At 42.1% G+C, this 22,231-nt stretch overlaps 1 protein-coding gene across 7 annotated transcripts in view; it reads left to right on the plus strand.

The window, feature by feature from the left end:
• The first annotated feature begins 3,148 nt into the window (after nt 1–3,148).
• unc79 (unc-79 homolog, NALCN channel complex subunit) overlaps nt 3,149–22,231 on the plus strand; it is a 32,576-nt gene continuing 13,493 nt past the window's right edge. For 2 of the 7 annotated variants that reach the window (XM_026151986.1, XM_026151988.1), the window contains exons 1-26: nt 3,149–3,506; nt 4,889–5,009; nt 8,249–8,562; nt 9,276–9,446; nt 9,621–9,716; nt 9,804–9,859; nt 10,568–10,697; nt 10,810–10,874; nt 12,228–12,316; nt 12,711–12,751; nt 12,963–12,991; nt 14,055–14,284; nt 14,509–14,680; nt 14,806–15,036; nt 15,137–15,327; nt 15,527–15,650; nt 16,471–16,611; nt 17,818–18,033; nt 18,319–18,546; nt 18,763–18,904; nt 19,288–19,367; nt 19,490–19,638; nt 19,764–19,921; nt 20,795–20,976; nt 21,172–21,373; nt 21,479–21,664. In XM_026151986.1, the coding sequence (XP_026007771.1) occupies nt 3,485–3,506; nt 4,889–5,009; nt 8,249–8,562; nt 9,276–9,446; nt 9,621–9,716; nt 9,804–9,859; nt 10,568–10,697; nt 10,810–10,874; nt 12,228–12,316; nt 12,711–12,751; nt 12,963–12,991; nt 14,055–14,284; nt 14,509–14,680; nt 14,806–15,036; nt 15,137–15,327; nt 15,527–15,650; nt 16,471–16,611; nt 17,818–18,033; nt 18,319–18,546; nt 18,763–18,904; nt 19,288–19,367; nt 19,490–19,638; nt 19,764–19,921; nt 20,795–20,976; nt 21,172–21,373; nt 21,479–21,664 (3,766 nt within the window). In that variant the 5' untranslated portion in view covers nt 3,149–3,484. Of the gene's footprint in view, nt 3,507–4,888; nt 5,010–8,248; nt 8,563–9,275; nt 9,447–9,620; nt 9,717–9,803; nt 9,860–10,567; nt 10,698–10,809; nt 10,875–12,227; nt 12,317–12,710; nt 12,752–12,962; nt 12,992–14,054; nt 14,285–14,508; nt 14,681–14,805; nt 15,037–15,136; nt 15,328–15,526; nt 15,651–16,470; nt 16,612–17,817; nt 18,034–18,318; nt 18,547–18,762; nt 18,905–19,287; nt 19,368–19,489; nt 19,639–19,763; nt 19,922–20,794; nt 20,977–21,171; nt 21,374–21,478; nt 21,665–22,231 lie in introns of those variants that run through there. The other 5 variants (XM_026151989.1, XM_026151991.1, XM_026151987.1 and 2 more) reach the window with 4 other exon arrangements.

Consider the following 22,231-nt stretch of genomic DNA (forward strand, 5'->3'; position numbering starts at 1 on the left):
CTCCAGTCTATTAAATAGAAGGACAGAATAGAATGGAACAGAACAGAAATACAAGAGATTTACTCAGACATCTGGATAGCCCTGTCTTTGTGTTGACTTGTGAAGACTATCTTTTGAAGATTTTTGTTAAGTGGTTCTGGTTCAGATACCATAATATTTTTTTTGAAATGACAAAAATTTCTATCTATATATGGAATTAATATACAAGTTGTGTAGTGATAGTAATACAGTTATTGATAGCTAAATGTTCTCTAAAAAGCCTCTGGTTAATCCACTGTTAAATCAAGAATTGACTCTAAAATTATTTTCCTCACAGTGATCAGGCCACATCATATCTTTAAGACCTCATAGTATCATATTATCCCAACAGAGCATGTCACTCTCAGACTGCAGGTTTACTTGTGGTTCTTTGAGTTTTTAAAAACGAGAATGGGAGGCAGAGCCTTCAACTATGCTGCCCCTCTCCTGTGGAACCAGCTCCCAGTTTGGATTCACGAGACAGACGCTGTCTCTACTTTTAAGACTAGACTCAACACTTTGCTTTTTGATAAAAGGTATAGTTGGGGCTGGATCAACAAACCCTAAACTTTCGCTTAGTTATCCTGCTATAGGCTCAGGTTATTACTGGACTTTATGTTTTCTCTTTCCCCTCACCCTCAGTTGGCTTCTGCAGATGGCTTCCCCTCCATGAGTCTGGCTCTGCTAGTGATTTCTTCCTGTTTACAGGGAGGTTTCCCCTTCCCATGGTTGCAAAGTATGCGCTCATTGGGGGTGGCTTGAGGTTTTCTCCAATACTGTAGGAACTTTATCTTACAGTATAGAACACTTTCAGGTGATTATTGTGGTGAGCTGGTACTATATATATATAAACTTGAATTAAATTGAATGCTGTTGTTGTATTATCAATATTAATCAATATTTGTTACATGGATTATCAAAAATCCAGCAAATGCATATTACTTCTTCAGCACTCTGTGTCCTGTGTACTTTCTAGAGAGAAAAATGTTGTAAACAATTGCCAACAATTGATCGCTGTGTTCTTAATTTAGGACTTTGTGTGCTTAACTAACGACTGTTCAGCATTAAAAAAGACACCTTGTGTGCTCATTCAGGCTCGAAATCAGTGTTTTGTAACCAATATTTCCCCCTTTCAGTCCACTTTAATCTTCAGGCACACAACCAAGACCGAATTTGCTGTGATGAGAACTCATTCTGTATGTTTATACAAGTGTCTTTGGTCCATGGAAGTAACTCCTCCCTGGAAGAGTGATGGGAATTAGATAAAAGTACAGGCTATCTGTCAGTATCTCACAGGATGTGAGGAGAAGTTTCCAGAGACACATTTTTCTTCTGTGAACGAGATTTACTGTGAGCTGTCTCAAGAAAGATGTCCTTGCTTTTTAGGAGACCCACACTAACCAGGTTGCTGCTGCTGAAGAACATTAAGCAAAATCAGAGGTCAACCATCTGCAGCAAGCCACCCAAGGAAAAGATTGGGCCAGTGGTAGGACTGACTAACTTTTATTGTACTTGTAATTGAACAGGCAGACATCCTTGAATATCTACACTGTATAATGTCCTGCAACAAAAGCAAGAACTGCAGTAATATTTTTCCTGTACTGAATGGATGCTAAACCACAAGTAATGCCATTTTAGGGACTATGGTGGCATAAAAATGCAAACAATATAAAATAGTCAGTCATTGGAAGTCAATGTCTGTGATGGTTCAAATGCCCTTAATGCGAAGAATTCAAGCGAACTGCATTCCCCAGTCTGCAGAGTGGAAGAGATGTTTTATTCATTTGTTATTTATAAGTCAGTGCAATGCTCTGGCCTCTGTAAAGGGATCCTATGATGGAACTGCAGCATAGCAGGAAGTGTTTATGCCACTATAAATCTGTTGATCTGTCCTAAGGGACATCCATAGGGGCTTTTACAAAGCTCATCCCAGGTTAGGAATACCATGGTGGAGAGGTACAGAGAGAATATTATGGCAGGAAAATATAAGTGGGTGGTGGCGGTGAAGTTATATCACGCAGTGAGTCACTAAGACTGGGACCCTCTGTCGTGTTCATTGGCTTAGTCCTTTCTGTTCAACTTAACATATGAAAGAAGATATTTGAGAGCTCAAACACTAACACTGCATTGAATGTGTATTATAACCTTTCATGTAGATTACATTTGCAGTGTCTGTGAATAAAACACTCATGGTTATATTTTATTGGACTTTCTTACAGCAGTCTACCTTTGCCTTATGCGTGTTTGCTGTGACTCTCCTGGCCCCGGCTGGTTGGATCATGCATCATATCCCAGAATATCGAAGACAAGGCCAGAATACCTCAACATGATTGATTTCTACAGGAACTCTGCAGACAGACACCCAAGCAATGTCACTGTGTGAACCTCTCTCCACTGTGTAAAATCTCGTGAAAAAAAGTAAAACCTTTGTTAAATCTGAAGTCTGACTGAGCTATTTTCCTATATAAACAGTTACATATGATAACTATTGTGTATTTTATTTCTGAGATTATTGACTGTTTTGAGGGTGATATATAAAAAAAAAGACAACATTTTTGCTTTAACACACTTTGAGGATATCATTTTCATCAGTTAGGAGTATAGACAAAATTCTTGGCAGAAACCATGATGGGAAGGGTCTGTCAGGACCTCAGACCGTAGGGTCTGTTTATCGTTCACTCCTGCATCTACTAGCGGAAGTGCCGCTTAAATGAGAAATGCTGCATTTAGACACAGGCTTAAGTATTCATACACATGCACATTTATAGCTCGAAAGTGTTATTGGATAACAATGTACTCTTTAAAGCGCCCAGCTGATAGTGGAGATTAATATTAATATTACTAAATATCAGTATAAAAATATTAGGACACGCTGCCAATCCACGGTGGCCAATATGCTGTATTTATATAAAATAGGGGAAAGAAAACCCACGATGTTTTCTCAAGGACATGTTTAAGAAGGTGTGACAACCATCTGTTGCATGTTTAGCATTTCATGCATTACAAATACACACATGTAAAGCATCACTGAGGCAAATAAGCGGAGGTGCTTAGTATTTCCCTCCTATAATCAGCTCAAACAGGGTTGTCGGAATTCTTGAATGACAATTTGTCAAAGCCGGATCAGTCCATTTGGAAAGGTGTGGTGTGTCACATATATGTCACCACCCATCTCTGCAACGAGAGAGCAAAATCCCCACCACCACCTCAAAAAATATATATAAAAACGATTTACAAAACAAGCCCTCCCTTTATTTCCGTTCAAAGATCGCAAAAGCGACCGAAGCACAGCTAAAACACCACAGCGTATAAATCCGTCGTGCAAAGTGGTACAATCAAGACGAGCCTGGGCTGCAAGGGGGCATAGTCACTTTTTCACGACTGAGGGAAACACAACGCCGGGAAGGGAAAAACCTATCAAAACAACTGACAGTCTGGGTTTTATGTTTCCCCAAGTGTCTGCGAAATGTCTACGAAGGCAGAGCAGTGTAAGTACGGCTGTGTGTATCCGTGCGTGCGTGTTTCTGTTTTGTCTTGTGAGGGGGCTGGAAACTGATTTTTTTTTTTTTTTTTTTTTTTTTGGTTTAACCAAGAAAGCGAACAAGGGGAGCTGTCCTTGGTGATGAAACCGCGGTTGCCAAGGCAGGTTGCAACACGTCCTCTCACTGCAGAGGATGGCTGGAGGTCTCAGTGCACACAGAGAGCCACTGAATCACCCTCTGTTTCTCTGCATGTTGATGGAACAATTCCATGTCCGAATCGCTCTGTGGTCCGATTTATTTATTTCTATTTTATTTGATTTTGATTGACGTGGCTGGCTGAGGCGCGTGGGAAAAGCGAAGTGTAATGTTGGTCTCAAGGTCGACCTGACAGGCTACTGAACAATATGGTGGCTTCATATTGATCAATCGTGGGGTCTGATCACACTATATTGACGTCTGTTGTTCATTCCACTTCGCTGGTTGTGAACAGGTGGACACCAGCCGCTGTCTTCTGTTTTTTTATATTTTTTATTTTTTTACCGTAAACAATAGATAAAAGACGGGGTCAAACTCAGTGTTAGGGGTTCCCAGCCCCATCAGCTGGTTAAAAGTTGGGTGTTGCTCCTGTTGTTTGGTAGACAGTAAGTGAGGGAATGAACAGAAAACGCTGAATCTGCTGTTGTGACTAACAGCTCGAAATATTATTAAAAGGTTGAAAAATATTTTTTAAAAAAGTCCTATCTTTCCGAGGAGGTTTAATTTTATGATGAACCGGAAAGATGCTGTGCTTCAGTATTTATCGCAGCACATGCTTTGACCAGACAATCCTCCAAGCCTGCAGCTGTTATTTTTATTTTGGGGTTTGTCATTTACAGGTCAGGAAGGAAGCTAAACATTCCTGCCTAAAGTCACAGAAAATGGGTCAGCGATCACCCACTTCAACATATTTGAACTCCTAACAACAAACAGCACAGTCATATCTGAACCTACAGAGATTACTTCAATATAGTGCAGCCAGCTGGGCTCATTACAGAAATGTTCCTCTGTGTTGCTTCTTAAGCCCCCTTTCGTGTTCGCTATAACCACATTTTCCCAGCTTGTCTTGGGACTTGAACTGGCAACCTTTCGTGTGTGAGCTTGTTTCTGTAAGCAGTAGGTTACTGCCTCCTCTAGGGCTTCCTGTGACCTGCTGCTATGACAAAAAAGGTCACCCGGTGAAGGCCAGAGAACCATGGGAAAACAGACTTTTTGTTTAACTTCATAGCTGAAGGATTCATGTTAAATGCTACCTAACAGCTTGTTCAGTTACATGATATATGGCTTTGCTGTCGTGCATCATATCTCACTAGTGTTGATTTGCTTGTTGCTCTGCTCTTTATTTTGTCCAGTTGCCTCTAAGATACGATACTTGCAAGAGTATCACAACCGTGTGCAACACAATATTTACCCAGTGCCCTCCGGAACAGACATTGCAAACACACTGAAATACTTTTCCCAAACCCTGCTCAGGTAAGTACCCTGCTCTGGAGCCACCAGGTGAAGTAAAGATTGTAGAATGTTTGATATTAGCTTCCTTCACAATCAGATGAGATTAATTACAGCAGGTCGCTCTGACACACTTTCTCAAAGGCATGACAGTGACACAATTCAATGTCTCGTATCAATTCATAATGTCAGCAAGAAGTTAGGGAAGTGGCCATCATGGCAGATGTTGCCTCGCCTCTTCTGCTCTGAAAGATACAGACTGTAGCAGATTTCCTGTGTAATTATGGTGTCGTCTTTTTAAGGCAGCTGCGGAGATAGATGGCTCAGTGATGTTTATTGATTCAGTGGTCGGTTGCTAGATGAACGCTTTCCTGAGGCGGTTTGCTGTGTCCTTCCCAGAGGGCCTGGAGTTCAGCTCCTCCGGCTATGCAGTTGCAGGGTCAGCCTGCTCTCTTGGGTGCTGTGAAGGGAACAGCCTGTTATTTCCTCTTCCAGCATAGGTCAAGTAGGCAGCCATTTTGAACACGTCTAATTTAATAGAGCACTATTTCCTCTTTTTTTTCCCCTCTCTGTCCAGTTGGAGCTTCATTTTTCCAGACATGCTCTGCAGAGATAGGATATTTCTTGTGGTTCCAGTATTACTACCCGCCAGCTTCAGTGAGAACAGAGGCACTGTCTTTTCTTATTAGCTAATTTATATAAAAAAAAATGGTGGGCCTCACTTCTATCATTATTATCAGCTTAGGGTGCAATCTATTTGAGATTGGCTGCTGGCCTCAATTCTACACAACTCCTCAGCCATCCATAAGGATTATTCCTCTGCCGTGGTGCTCACAGAGTATCCTGGATACTCCATACTTTGCTGAAGGGCTGTCCTGAACCAGTCACTGGGGTGTTTCAAATGTAGCCTCTCAGGGCACAGATTGAGCGTGACAGGGGTGGCAACTCTGGGAATGGGCATTAACTCGAGTGACGATTGTGCCTCTGCGGGGCAGTATCAAGCGAGCGAGAAAAGAGTCACTCAATATGATGCCACTGTTAACGGTTCTTTGATATTTTCCCGAAGCACAGTCTCTTAGCCTCAGATATGCAGAACAAAATCACTCTGCCCACCATTAGAGGAGTCTGGATTCCTCAGCGGGGACTCCAGGATTATCCATACACCTGTGCCTTCTGAAGCCCGGGGTGAAGAAATAGAAGAAAAAATCAAAAGGGAGAGAGAGTGGGAAAGTGGGAGTAGCGAGCCTTGAGAAGTGGAGCAGGTGTGTGTCATCTTCGCAGAAAAGAAATAGCCAAAGGAGGAGGTTGTTGATTCATGCACAAATTTCAGGTCAGCTAGAGGGTTACGTTATCTCTTTACCAGCAAGTTTTATACGCGTTCTTAAAGATGAGGCACGGCTTCGTCAGACTGAGCTCTCTGTATCAGTGAGCACTGACGTTGCAACAGACTGTTTAGCCATTATTTCAGACACAGCACAGTTGTTTCACTTCACACACCTGTCAACATGTTAATGCAGGAAACATGTGCTTTGAGTAACTGATACACACATGTAGTCCATGATTTTGCAACGACAGCGCAGGGTTTGACAGTAAATGTATGTCATGTGTCCGTATCAGTGCATTTCTACATGTGTTTTATGTGTCGTTTGTAATTTTCTCGTGTCGTTTTGTGTGTATGTGTGCACATATGCGTGTGTCTTTGCGTGTATATGTTCAGTGTGCGCGCGTGTGCGTGTGAGCGCGTCTGATGTTTATGTCTATGTTCATTGTTCAAATTAATGATGTTTTCTATATGAAATATGGGCAGTGAAAAAGTCATACTCTGAGATACAGTCTTGTCGTTGTCTATAAGTCCTGTTTGAGTTTATGCTGTATAATAACACAGCTTTGATTACATAGTTTAATGAATCTACGCTGACTTAAATCCTACAGAGTATAACTTTGAGGGGATCAGTCACATGATGGTACCTTATACTGTTCTTATGCCATGTTAAAAATCTGAGAAAAAAAAAAGAAATCCCCTTTCTCACTTGCCATGTAACTCCAAATGCTGCAACTCTACTTTTTGAGTGACCTTTTAAAAAAAAAGAAGCCAAAAAAAAAAGCAATACATCAACATTTATAATCTGGGCTCTCATGGTAAATCCCAATCATTTGCCTGATAGAACAGCTTAGCTCTTTAATAATGTGCAGTAAAAAAAAGAAAGAAAAAAAAAGAAAAAGAAAGAGCAATGCTCTCTGGCCCTCCCCCTCCTCCCTCCTCCACCCTAGACGCTCCACACTCAACCCGACTAGTTTTTGCTTTTGTTTTTTTGTTTTTCTCCTCTTTTAAAATCGAATATGTCCACCACCTTTCCCCAGGGGACAGCAAACACAATTGTCCATCCTGCATTAGCTCACAAACATAATGCTACCAGTCATCTCCCCCGATACAACCTATTCCTTTGTCATTATAGTTTCTCCTCTACTGTAGATTAGTTGTTACATTTATTTTAGAAACCTGAATCCATATGCCTGTTGGATCTCATTATTTCTCCTGATGATACTGGTACAGTATCATAATGTATGCATACAGACATTATTTCTCTGGTGCAATAAACATGTGCTGTGACCTAAGAGCACTTGATCTAACCTCACACACATGTTTATTACTGGCTGAAGCATGTTTCAAAAGTGTCACCTCTGTATTTTCCCGAACCAATTTGGTGTCACTCCCATCCTTGACAGCCCCACTAAAGACAAGGAAATTTCATTTGGAAAATATACTGTTATGGCTCATTGGCCTTTTTTTTTTGCATGGTAGCCACTGACCTTGCCGATTGGAAGATGGCAGCCATCGAGGGACAGCCGTTTGAGCTGTCCCTTTTTGGAGAAGTATGGGGTTGCCACTGAAAACATGCCATTTTTTATATTTTTGCTCCTTGTCACCAGATACGCATGAGATGCAGTGATCATTGCAGTTTGTGCTCATGTTTTTTTTGTTTGTTTTCCAAGTGCAAAGATAGACAAAACGAGATAAATTCAATTAAAGTCACACGGAACAGACAGCGCAGGGAAAAATTGCCCGTGCCTGCAGTTATACAGTTAAATAGTGAGACACTGCATCCTATGTGGGGTTTATCTGGGTTTGTTTTTTTCTATTTACGCTGTCTCTGTAGTGCCATTTCAATGTAATGTGCTGTTTTTTTGTGTCTTTGTTGTCTCTTTTTTTCCCTTGTTCCCCTCTCCTACCTTCCCTCCCCTCCCCTCCCGCCCCGGAGCAGCATTCTGTCCCGCACAGGCAGGAAGGAGAACCAGGAAGCTTCCAATTTGGCCGTGCCCATGACCATGTGTCTTTTTCCTGTGCCATTCCCACTCACCCCATCTCTAAGACCACAAGTCAGTTCCATCAACCCTACAGTTACTCGCTCCCTCCTTTACAGCGTTCTGCGCGATGCCCCGTCAGACCGCGGGGGGCAGGGGCAGCAGAGTCGGGACGCTCAGCTCTCAGAGTACCCCTCTCTGGACTATCAGGGCCTCTATGTGACCCTCGTGACCCTGCTTGACCTCGTGCCCCTGCTGCAGCACGGTCAGCATGGTGAGTCAAGGCCCAGTGCACCACTGTTTGTCATCATCATCCCCGAACCGTCTGGCCTGCATGAAGCCACTGCTGCTTTTTTGGCCTCTTTTGTAACGGGAGGAGAGAAGTCCTGCTGAGGATCTTGAGGGATGCATGGGGTGATTGGGAGCACGCTGGATCCTGTCAACTTAATCGTTCATAAGCCATTGGATACACCAGACATAGGCCTTCTCTTCTGTGTATCATACTTGACTGCATGTTTGTTATGCAAAGTGGGAGAAATGTTTTTACTTATGTTGTCATGTGCAAATATATAAGGGGAAACACACATAGGCAAGTGTAATGCTGTTTTAACACATCACAAACACATTAGAGAATGAGTTACATCCACACAGTTTTTCACAGCCAAGGCTGCATCACAGTCAGTGCTCTTACTTTTCATGAATATTTGACCATTGTTAAAAAACAGACAAACCCTCAAATGCATAAAAAATCATTTGCTTGACTAGATTTCTCTACTTTTCCCGAGGGTAAAGTTTACTTCAGTGGCTTTTAAAGAAGCTCACATTTCCAAGTATTTTTTTTTCAGTTCTACTAATAAATAACTGAAATTTCATGAAATTTTGACATCTGTGGCTGCATACAGTATGCTAATACTGTATGTACAGCTGATTGAAGGAGTGTCTGTGTATCTCTCTTTGTCTTTTTTTGCATTTTCCCTTTCTTCTCAGACCTGGGACAATCCATTTTTTATACGACAACTTGCCTCCTGCCTTTTCTGAACGATGATATTCTCAGCACTTTGCCCTATACTATGATTTCCACTTTAGCCACATTTCCCCCTTTCCTCCACAAAGACATCATTGAATACCTGAGCACCTCTTTCCTTCCCATGGCTATATGTGAGTATGACTTATCACAAGACAGTCATAATGAAACTGCTAAATGATATGTCTAGAAAGACAAGTAAAGGTTTAAGGCTTGCACATTCACTTGTCTCTCAACTATTGTACTGCAACAAACAAAAGAAGTGATCCTTCACATTATTGTTCTTTCCCTTCTTTGCCTGTGTATAGTGGGGTCCAGTAGGAAGGAGGGGGGAGTCCCAGCCTATGTCAATTTGTCTGCCTCATCTATGCTCATGATTGCAATGCAGTACACGTCAAATCCAGGTAAACAATCATATTCAAAGTATTAAGATATCCAAAGGCAACTGTAATAACTGCCTTTTAGTTAATCTGATCTCTGCTTCTTTCTAGTTTATCACTGTCAGCTGCTGGAATGTCTAATGAAGTACAAACAGGAAGTGTGGAAGGTATTTCTCCTTTTAGATACATAATGTAGATTTAAGAGTCTTTTATTTTTATCTGCAGAAATATGAAATGTACTGTGCCTAACAAAAAAGTGGCACTAAATATGAAGCTAACAAGCAGACCGTTCAGCTACATTAGCAAAAAGACTAGAGGCTGGAGAAAACAGTACCCACTAGTACTGAATAGTACTGAAAGAATACAATTACGATTTGCTTATCATGAGAAAAGCTAGCACAGATTTATCCTTGAACCACATCCTGTTTTTTTTACATTCCAGGCCAGCTTTTTAAATTGCTTCTAGTCTTTTCTCTTTGCTAAGCTAATAGCACGTAGCTTCATATTTAACACACAGCTGGTATTGCTGTTGCATTAATATAACACAAACCCCTGCAGCTTAAAATAAATGAAAAGCTAAAAGATGAAGGCTGGGCTCCTCTACATAAGCTGCCTTTATAGGTTAAAAGTATCTCTGCTGGTAGTGGTATCAGCAATACTGGCCTTTATTTACTTGGTATCTCATTGATATCATAATTTGCAGCATTACACACCCCTGCTTGCTCCTGAATACGTTGCCTACTGGTTACTGTTTTTTACATTTTACTTTAAATTTAGATTTAGTCTTTACTATTTTACTTTGTCTGCATTCATATTCAAATGTACCTAAATATACCAGCACTTTCATGTACATATGATGTTTATCTTGTATGCAGGATCTGCTTTATGTCATATCCTATGGCCCATCCCAAGTTAAACCTCCAGCTGTGCAGATGCTGTTTCATTACTGGCCGAACCTGAAGCCACCAGGAGCCATCAGTGAATACAGAGGACTGCAGTACACAGGTCAGATTCTCTTTATGCCACATCTACTTCTTTACCAGACTTTAGACTTATCAAAGTGGTCACCTGTCAATTGTTTTTCTTATTTCTCTCTCTCTTCCATTTCCTGGTTCAGCCTGGAATCCCATCCACTGTCAACATATCGAATGCCACAATGCCATCAATAAACCTGCTGTTAAGGTGACTGCAATCTCAAAAATCATTAAAGCTTAAATATTTTATGCTTCTGGGATGCATAAATAGATAGTCTTCCCTTGAGAAATGAATGGGGTAAGCATAGGGGAAGGTCTTATATGGCCTTGCTTAGATTGCCATGTCCGATTCTAAGCTACTTTATATCAGCGATTGGTGCTGCTCTGCTTTGTCAGCCTTTACTCAGCTGTGCACAAACGGACAGAGTAGGAACAGGCGGGTAGAAAGGGGGTGGATTTCAATTACCAGAAGCAAAGAAGGGGGTATGGTGGGGGAAGGGGGGCTTTAATTGAAAGCGGTGACCCCATGCAGCCCTTGAGGATAGGGTGGCATCGAGTAAGCACAGTGAATTACAGTGCACCATCTGAACATTGAGGCCACGAGCACTGGTGTTTAGCACAGGGCCAGGCACAGGTTGCAAGACAGTGGAGCAGCATATGCACGCAGCCATCCACACAGAGGCGTGGGGACACAGGTAAAGGCGTCACATGATTTGTTGGGTGAGAGAGTAGCCTAGATATGTGACAGGGACACGTGGAAAATGTGAACTTCTTAAATTTACATCATATGTTATAAAATCGCTGTGCTTATAATTGACAAAATGCACTGGCCAGTTCATTAGGTGTACCTGTTAACAGCCAATCACATGGCAGCATCAACATTTATCTAGACACCTACTGAAGTTCAAACTGAGCATCAGAATGGGGGAAAAAAAGCGATTTGACTTTAATGTGGTTGTTGGTGTCAGACAGGTTGGTCTGCGTATCTCAGAAATTGCTTGTCTTCTTGCGTTTGCCTACACATGCGTCTCTCAGGTTTACAGAGAGTGGCCTGAAAAAAGAGAAAATGTGTGAAAATGCTTTGTTGATGTTAGAGGTCAGAGAAGTGCAACTACAGTCAGTGAAGATGGGATACAGTAGCAGAAGACCACACTGGATGTTCTTCCTGTCAGCTAAGAACTGGAAACTGAGACCACAATTCACCAAAATTGGACAATAGAAGATACCTGGTTGAGGAGCCTTCATTTTGCTGCTACATTCAGATGCTACGGTTAGAATACTTAGGTTAGAAGACTTATTTCAACAGCTCAGGCTGCAGGTGGTGGCACGCTTTGGGCCCGCTTAGTAACAACTGAGCATCGTTTGAATGCCAAGGTATACCTAACAAAGTGGTCAATGTGTGTAAAGTGTAAGTGTCCTATTATTTAGCTATTTGGAACCTAAGAAAACCTCATTACTTTTACTGTATTTCATCTTGGTTGCAAATAAAACATTGAATATAATGTGTTAATTTTTCAAATATCACCTCCATTATCTCAGACTAACTTTATTACTTTTGCAGATGTGTATAGATCCTACTCTTTCTGTGGCCTTGGGAGACAAGCCCCCTCCTCTTTATATATGTGAAGAGTGCAGCCAGAGGATAGCAGGGTACGCATCTGTTTCACCTCTTTCCTCCATCCCTCAATCCTCCCCCTCCTTGAGTGGGATGCTATTGCAAACAAACATCACCTACCGCCTCCCTCATTATTCCTCTTTGTAACCCAGGGGAAACACATTGGCATGGTTACATAATTCCCTTGTGCCAATAATGAGATCATCATTACAAAAAAGCACATCCACTTGTCTCTCTTTTTTTTTTTAGCGCAGAGACTATTATAATAAAATTGGCTTTTCAGGGTTTTTTTTTGTTATTGAGAAGATATTTTTGTGTTCCAGCTCTGTAAGGAAGCTGATACCGATGTGTATACACCAGTTGGAATGACTGTATTTATATCATACACATAAGTCATGCATTGTTAAATAATTTCTTCGACCTTTCCAGAGATCACGCTGAATGGCTTGTTGATGTACTCCTGCCCCAAGGTGAGCATTTACAGTCAAAAAGGTGCTGAGTAAAGATAAGATACGTATGCACTCTACAATAAAACCTTTATTAGCTGCTATGCGTTGTGTTCCAAGCTGCCATATATTTTATATTGAGGTTCTAATTTCCATGAAAATATAACCAATTTTCAAGACATACGTATGTTTTTTGCAAACAGTTGTATTTCAGTTATGTTTATTTTTCTTGCAGCAGAGATATCTGCCATTTGTCAAAAGAAGGTAAGACATTTACACTGCAGCATAATGACATTAACGGTGCTGTGTACTCTCAGTCATTGCCATTACTTATTAACCTGACTTCCTCACAATAATAAAAGTCTCCACAGCAAACAATACACTGGTAAAACATAGAGGACTTCCCTGACCTGTGAAAACATGAACTTAGATACACTTTATTTGTGATCCATAGTTAGCTCATTTATTTGTGAATCTGAATCTCCCCTGAAGAGTCCATTCACTGAAGCAGCTCAGTAAAGACCTTTCAAAATAACCTGATCTTTGGGGCCTGATCTTTGTTTGCTGTTGCTGAGTGCTTCCTGCTTGTTTCCTGGGAGACACTGGGAAAACTGAGTGCGTGATGATGATCTCAGGTATTCCCGTCAGGTCAGCAGCTGCCTCTCTTTGTCCTCTGAAACAGCTGGCCTCCACCATGGTTTGCCCAGCCGTTTATAATTCACCACCTCCCTTTTGGAGCAGCTTTTGTTCCAATCATTCTCCAACTGAGATTTGTGCTAGCTCTTTCAGTGTTAGCTGAGACATATTACTCATAAATGAGGCATTACTTGTCATTTTAAAATAGCTACTTTTGAGTACATAATGATATCTAAGAGCCGTGATGCGAGAACAACAGTATGAGTATTATCAGAGTAGCATTTTTTTGTTGTTCAAAGCAACATGGATGAATAAGAGCACTCACCATCTGAGGCCAGATATGTTAATTTGATAGGGAGCAATTCATGCCTCTAATGGCACAAGATTAGAGACTGATCAGATTAGGGTGGCTCTCTAGTGCCATGCTTTTTATTTTTAGAAACCTGAGACACCGCGGGGACACATAAAGACTTGTTCTATTGCTTTAGATGTGGACAGATCCTTGTATCTTCGGAGAGAGTGATATTCATTATCAGAGTTGCCTTTGAGCCCTGAGAGATGTTTATTTTTAGACGATTGTCATCAGGCGTTATTGGAAGTGTTTTTTTTATTTTTCTATTATACAAGAATAGAAACAAACTGATTTCTCTTCCCTCTGCTCCCCCCCTTGTTTCTTGGCTTCAAACTGCAGAACTGTAGCTCTCATGTTAGAAGGGCTGTGGTCACCTGCTTTTCAGCCGGCTGCTGCGGGCGCCATGGCAACCGGCCTGTCCGCTACTGCAAGCGTTGCCATGTCAACCACCACAGCAGCGAGGTGGGGGCTGCGGCGGAGACCCATCTGTACCAGACCTCGCCCCCTCCCATCAACACCCGTGAGTGCGGAGCAGAGGAGCTAGTGTGCACCGTGGAAGCCGTTATCAGGTACATGCACGGTGTTACAGAGCATATAGTTGTGACTCTGTGAAGCACACTTCAAGACAAATATAAAGACAACAATGCTGCCTCAGTTCAGATTAAACAAATAACAAAAACAAACGAAAAAAAGTGAGATTTTCTCCTCTGCTCTTTCTCCTTTGCTCTATCTCACATATGACCTTCTCTCTGTGCCCTCTCAAATCCCTCTCTTATCCTGTGTATACCTCCAGCCTCCTAAAAGAGGCAGAAATTCATGCAGAGCAGCGTGAGTTTGAGTTGAATCGGCGTCGTCAGATGGGCCTGTCTGCCTCCCACCACTCTCTGGACAACATTGAGTTTGATAACAAAGAGGATGACCAGCATGACCAGCGCCTTCTAAGTCAGTTTGGCATCTGGTTCCTGGTGCGTAATCACAGGGGGTCGCTGTATCTGTCAGTAACAGGGAGCAGGCAAAAACGATGTGTATGGCACATTGCCTCTCATCACTTCTCTTTTCAATTTCCGAGTTTCTTTGTTCACATCTGCAGGTAAGTCTGTGCACACCCAATGAGAACACGCCCACAGAGAGTCTGGCTCGGCTGGTCAGCATGGTCTTCCAGTGGTTTCACTCCACCGCCTACATGATGGACGACGAAGTCGGAAGCCTAGTGGAGAAGTTGAAGCCCCAGTTTGTCACAAAGTGGCTAAAGACAGTGTGTGAAGTGCGCTTTGATGTCATGGTCATGTGCCTGCTGCCCAAACCTGTAGAATTTGCAAGGGTAAGATATTACAGCGTCATCATAAGATCATAGGATTTTAATACCTTACATGAAGGAGAGTTTTCACTGGTCTAAACTGGTCTATGCACATTTTTCTCAGGTGGGCGGTTACTGGGATAAGTCATGTAGCACAGTGACACAGCTGAAAGAGGGTCTGAACCGCATCCTGTGTCTAATACCTTACAACGTCATTAGTCAGCCACTGTGGGAGTGCTTTATGCCTGAGTGGCTGGAGGCCATCCGTACTGAGGTGCCCGACAACCAGCTCAAAGAGTTCCGGGAAGTGCTCAGGTATATCCATCTCCCTTAACTGTTCATGGCATATATTGCATACAGTGGGCAGAGATGCTTGCAGTAAAATTGCAGCACAATAATAATAATTTAAAAAAAAACTTAAAATATTACAAGTTAGCATCACTCATTGTGTAACAGTATCAAAGGATCGCTATGTGGATGAATTTATATGGTACTGCTGTTATTCTATTCACAGCAAGATGTTTGATATTGAGCTGTGCCCACTTCCCTTCTCTATGGAGGAAATGTTTGGCTTCATCAGCTGCAGATTCTCTGGCTACCCCGCGTCTGTGCAAGAGCAGGCTCTGCTGTGGCTTCATGTAAGCATGCACACACAAACACACGAAAGCACACAGAAACACGCCGTCCTGTGTCAAGTTCTCATCCCGCCGTTCTATCCACAGTGAGTGTGAATTGCACAGGTTGTCGTAGAGTGCGAGAGTCTGGGCAGGGGCCCTGCTGAATATGGATCTGGGTCACAGAATGAGACGGATGGAGATAGGAGGGATTTAGCCTTTCATCCCATATGCACTCACAGCTTGCCGCCCTGTATACATGGATCAATTTCAAGTTTTCTCTCACAACTGTGATCAAGAGATTGTATTAATTTAGCTGGAGTAAATAGGTCACGTTCACAGCAAATACAGAAGTTGAGCTTCAGTTTAATGTTTTCTCGGCATGTGGTGTGATAAAGTCACACAGGCAGCAGTCTAATTTTCTGCCAAATACGGAGCTTTTATATTACTAGCCAAAGTTTTTAAGGTATTAACTGACGCCGCCCAGTATTCCCAAAAAATAGACTAGAGTTATAAACCTGCATGCATTCAAAATAACTGTAATGCAGACATGTACAAGTGTATGGTTTTAAGGATGACAAAAAGTAATAACACTAAATCTATTTACTTTGTGAGAAGTATATTAACCTTGTGATGCCTTCTAACACTAACCCTATGTTTTGGAGAAAAGGAAAAAATCCTGTGTGTTAGTTGAATGGCTGTTTGTCTCCAGAACTATTTATAGAATTGATACCATAGGGTTCAGGTTATGGTTATCACCGACTGATTGGTTTATGATTTAGACCACACAAGTAGCAAGTATAAATAAATGATCCACATTTTTGTGTGTCTCGTTGGAGCTCAGGTGCTGTCGGAGCTGGACATCGTGGTGCCTCTTCAGCTGCTGATTGGGATGTTCTCCGATGGAGTGAACTCTTTGAAGGAACTGGCCAATCAGAGGAAGGCACGCGCGTCAGATCTGACTGGCAACACTGGAGCTCGTAGGGTGAGGAGGACCGCAATGCTAAAAATACTCCTAAGAATAAGACAAAAGACATCAATCCCCATTTTCAGCTATTTGTTGCCATTCATTTCAGTGGCTGTTGACAACAACACAGATCAGAACACATCACCTCACTGTGCTCAGATCATCAGCTGAATAGCTATTATTAGGGCTTTGTCTGTCGATGTGTTTTTTGGATTAGGGGTGTACACGTTTCTATTCTTCTTGGTTCTATTTCCCACTGTTCATTTTGGAATAGACTGTATGTTACCATGGCAACCATCAATATCTAAATATAGCTCTCTTCAAGGGATTAATTGAATTTGGCTGTAATATAAATTTATGTTCAGAGACACCCACACATCCGCACAGATGGCTCCAGATTAAGTCGACATGCAGCTGATCCTGCTGTATTACTTCACGTTTAACTTTAGGAGATGTAAACATGCTTTGTGAGATTTGCTGTCATACCTTGCTTTTTGTCAGGATGGTGTTTGCTGTACACAGCGAACACAGCTTGCTGTAGCACTTGTTAAACAGAGGGCAGGTCAGGCTGCTGAGGGCAGCTTGTGCATGGAGCATGAGCTGGTGTGCCTGAGTTACGAGAAGATATATCATTTGTACTGTTAAAGAGAATACACTAGGAGTCAGTTTACAAGGTTTCATGATGCCATTGTGTATGAGATTGAGTGAACAGTCTGGCAGATTTTATATACTTGCGTGAGCTCGATTAGTGAATGGCTCCCAGTTGTGCAGATGAGGCATTAAAGTAAGAGAGTTGGAGCACCACACTCTGGCAGAAACACATAAACACACACAGAGAGGGAGCTGACAACATTAGAAGTGACGAAGATGGACATAAACACAGAGACATCAGGAATGAGGAGAAGGCGTAGCTTCGAGCACGGCGTAATTGTTGTATAAAAGCCGCAAATGCTCAGTTTAGAATATTTTGACAGCTTTTTTTCAAATATTTGCAAGCATTGCCTTTTTATTACTTAGAATAGATCTTTTATTTACACTTTTGTTTGTGGACCACATAATAAAATGTAACATAACATAATGAAAAAGGTATGTGATGCATATTGATATATACAAGTCTAACTGACATTTACAGCCTCGCAACGCTTTCTGTCTCATTTTAACGTGACCCTAACAGCTGAAGAGAAACACATATTTCAGTTTAATGACTATTCTCCTTTCTCACAGGTGAGTGTGGTGTCAGATCCAGGACGTCGAGGCCAGCACAACACTCTCAGCCCTTTTCCCAGCCCCTTCCGGAGCCCCTTCCGCAGCCCTCTTCGCTGCAGCCCTTTTAAAAACCTGGGTCATGCCGCTGGTCACTGCGCCCTGGACCTGGACTGTGATGACGATGACATGAACCTTGGCTGTTTCATTCTGATGTTTGACCTCATCTTAAAGCAGGTGACCACCTTCCTGATGAAAACCTATAATTGTGATTAAAGTTCTGTCTCTGATGCTTCTCTTTTGTGTGTCCTCATGTTATAAACCTTCTTATTGTACAGCCATTCTCACATTATACAGTCTAGTTTAAGCGAGTCACTCTTCTCAGTCATTCATGTAGAGAAAAATGACACATACACACTATACAATGATAATAATACCCACCGGTGGGATCTTGAGATTTGTGTGTCGTGCTCTAATTTTTGTTCCTCTATTTTTATGGTCGTCTCCCCCCCGCTGTCCCAGATGGAGCTCCAGGATGACGGTGTGATGCTGGGTCTAGACAGCAGCCTGGGGAAGGATATCGTGGGCATCATCAACAATGTCTTCCAGGCCCCGTGGGGTGGCTCACACACCTGCCAGAAGGATGAGAAGGCCCTAGAGTGCAGCCTGTGCCAATCCAGCATCCTGTGTTACCAGCTGGGCTGTGAGCTCCTGGAGAGGCTGACCCCCCGGGAAGAGATACGCCTGGTGGTGAGACACACAGCATGCATTTTTATGCATCAACTTTGAATTAACCTTGTGCATTTGGCAGGCAGGGCTTTGGAATGAGTGCATGTAGCTCCACGTGTCCCAAACCACAGCGCCAAAAACAACACTGTGTCAAATTGTGCTACCTTTGTTTTGGAGTAAACACACAACATAAAGCATGCCTTTCACTCAGCTCCAACAAGTCTCATTCCTCCACAGGAGCCCACAGATTGTTTGGAGGAAACCTTGCTTACCCCTCCACCAGATTTCTCCATCGGGGTGGAGAATGAAAGCAAGGAAGGAGACAACCCGAGTGGCACGCACACCGACAACCCCAGCAGCCAATCTCCTGATCACGCAGGTGTGTATCGATCAGTTCTGCTTAAAACTTGATGTTTAAATTAATAATACCTGCCAGATGAATACCAATCATCCTTTAAGGGTTAACTGGACTTTAACTTAACTGGATTTTGGACTTGATGTATATCTAAGCTAGTTGACGCTTGTGACTTTGACTTCTACTAATACAGTTTAGCAGTTTAACAGTTTGATACCAAATCTGAGAAACAGTGATATACATGAAGCCATAGAAAATTTCAGAAACCCAGTGAGATATTGTGAGTATGCAGGAAGGCTTGGTAGATATTGTTTTTGATGGACAGAACAGGATGAGCTATTTCCTTGTTTTTTGCCACAGTACAGGCAAAATTAAAAGTTCAATTGTTTTTTTCTCTTTCTTTCCAGCAATGAAGAATAACTCTGATAAGAAGTTCTCCTACCAGCAGCTCCCTGTGTCTTTGAAGCTCATATACACCATTCTGCAGGTGCTTGGTCTGAATAACTGCATATCAAATCAAAGACTAGAGGCATTCAAAAATGTTTCTTTCGATTTATTTGAGTGCATATGTGTTACACTGCGAGTCACACACGTTTTCTGCATTTTCAGGAAATGTCAAAGTTTGAGGAGCCTGATATTTTGTTCAACATGCTGAACTGCCTGAAGATCCTGTGTCTTCACGGAGAGTGTTTATACCTCGCCTGTAAGGATCACCCGCAGTTTCTGGCTTACATCCAGGAGAAGATGCTCATCCCTTGGTGTGTCCAGAGAACACTCCTCCTCATGCAGAAAAAACACTGAACTCATGCATGCTTTTGTTTACAGCTTTTAATTGTGCTAACTCCTTAAGTGACATTTGTGCTTCTGTCTCTTCTGTTTTCAGTCTGTGGTCGATGCTGAAATCAGAGTTTTGCCAGCTGGCTTCGTTGGCCGTGCCGCAGCTTCTCCACGCCCTGTCTTTGTCACATGGGGCAGACATCTTTTGGAATCTCATCAACACAAACTTCAACAGCAAAGACTGGAAAATACGATTTGAAGCCGGTGAGTCATAAAGTAACAGCGTTAAATTTCAGACTCCGTGTCTTCCTAGGATGGTCGCAGACAGTTTGCGGCTTCATGTGCAGATATGATCATCAAAAATGGATATCTTTGGCTTAATGGTTTGTCTTTGTGGTTGCGATTGTAAATGATGAGGATCGCCAGGAAGAGGAGAGGAGGATCTGCTTATATAATAGGCTTCCCAAACCACTGCCTGCCCACATCTCCCCTATGTGTTGCCATGGTTACCTTGGTACAGGCAGCAAAGAGGAATTGTGGGATTAATGAGGGGTTTTTTCACATTGTGATTAGCAGAGAGGAGCTATTTGCTCTGTCCAAGTAGTGAACTGATGCATCACAATGTCAGCTTGCGATGCTGTTGATCTGTGTCATGACCAATGAGCACTTCTAATGTTATTATATCCATTTAGTAGGGTAGAAATATTGGTATAAATCTACACATGCATGTAATATATTCCTAAATGAAGTCAACTAGTGTTCTGACTCACTGCACGGTCCCACACTCGCCCACACCGACACCTAGCACTCAACACCACATTGGCTAAGAGCTCATGGGTATAAGAGTGCAGCGTCTATTTTTAGATTTTAATCTGAGGAATGATAAGTAAATCACTTTATTTATTGAAAGCATCGCCTTTGCTAAAAAAAAGAAGCATTTGGTTTTACCACCACATTGTGCGAAGACAAATATTTAGTAAAACATTAACTCATCTCAGTCATCTTCCTCTGTGACCTCTGGGCTGATTCTGTTTATTGAATCATGGAATTATATGAAGACATCTGGCAGCTCACTTGCTCCGTCTTTGTCTGCAGCAGTAATTCATTTCTTTCTCTATTCTCACGAAATCCTCTCAGTCGAGAAGGTAGCAGTGCTGTGTCGTTTCCTGGACATTGGTGCAGTGACAAAAAACCACCTACTGAAGTATGCCTTGGCTCACGCTTTCTGTTGCTTCCTGGCCTCTGTGGAGGATGTCAACCCTGCTGTGGCCACCAGGGCCAGGCTGCTACTGGACACAATCAAGAGGCCATCCCTTCAGGTACTTTGCTCTTGTTTTTAGCAACAAAATTTCTGTTTATTTTTCGCGTGAAGGATAAATAAATTAAGCATTCTCACTAAGACAGGGTGTGTTGGTGTGCATTTAATTATAGTTTTGGTATTTATGTGTTGAAAGCTGTAAATTTTATTTATGGATTTTCTATGTAAAGGGATTGTACTTGTTGTGCATTTTTAGGGCTTATGCCTGTGTCTGGATTTCCAATTTGACACTGTGGTGAGAGATCGTCCCATTATTCTCAGTAAACTCCTACTCCTGCACTTTCTGAAGAAAGATATCCCCGCGCTTAGTTGGGAGTTTTTCGTCAACCGTTTTGAAACATTATCTCTGGAGGCTCAGCTGCACCTGGACTGCAACAAAGAGTTTCCCTTCCCTACTAGTATGTATCTGCCATGTCCCCATCCAGATGTTTTACACCTGTAAGAGAAGATTTACAACTTAACAGTGCTTCAAGTAAGCTTTGCAATCCTTGTTTCTTTGACAGCTATTACAGCTGTACGAACCAATGTAGCTAACCTCAGTGATACAGCAATGTGGAAGATACGACGGGCCCGTTTCGCGAGGAATCAGCAGAAGAGTGTGCGCTCCCTCCGTGACAGTGTAAAAGGAGGCACGGACGCCCAGTCTAAAAGAGCCTTTTCACTCCCTGAGTCACTGAGCAACCGACTACGTGAGTAGAAGACATCAGCTGTCAGGCTGTCAGTCTTATTTCTAACCTGTCTCAAAAAGTCTGTTGTTAAAAAGTGTTTGCAAATAGCATTTGAGACTTTTTTAAGTGCTTTGGCTCACATGCTATGACATAGAAGTCTATAAAAAAACAACTTTCTATTTGGAAAATGACCTGCCATTATAGATTCTGTCACAAAGTGATGATCATTGCCTTTAAAAAAAAAAGAAGAATCCTTTTCTATTTGCAAATACTGTTTGACCAAGGTCCTGTTCCATTTTCCTAATGTTTCTCTCCTCACTTATATGTTCCCGACGCTCATTTCACTTAAATGTTTTATCTGTGGCTCTCCACAGAAGGCTGTCTGAGTTTCTGAGATACTCGTGCTGCCTTCAAACACAGGTTTATCTGGTTGATCCAAATGCCCTCAATCTTTATAACATTTGGATTTCACGCCCTTTAAATCAAAAGTATACGCGTCTCTTTGTGTGCGCATATGTGTTGGAAGATGATGAAGCTCAGACATGTGTCCTGTGCTACCTCCCATGTACGCTCTCCTAAATCTTGCTC

The sequence above is a fragment of the Astatotilapia calliptera genome, chromosome 19 (genome assembly GCF_900246225.1).
Source record: "Astatotilapia calliptera chromosome 19, fAstCal1.2, whole genome shotgun sequence".
NCBI lineage: Eukaryota > Metazoa > Chordata > Actinopteri > Cichliformes > Cichlidae > Astatotilapia > Astatotilapia calliptera.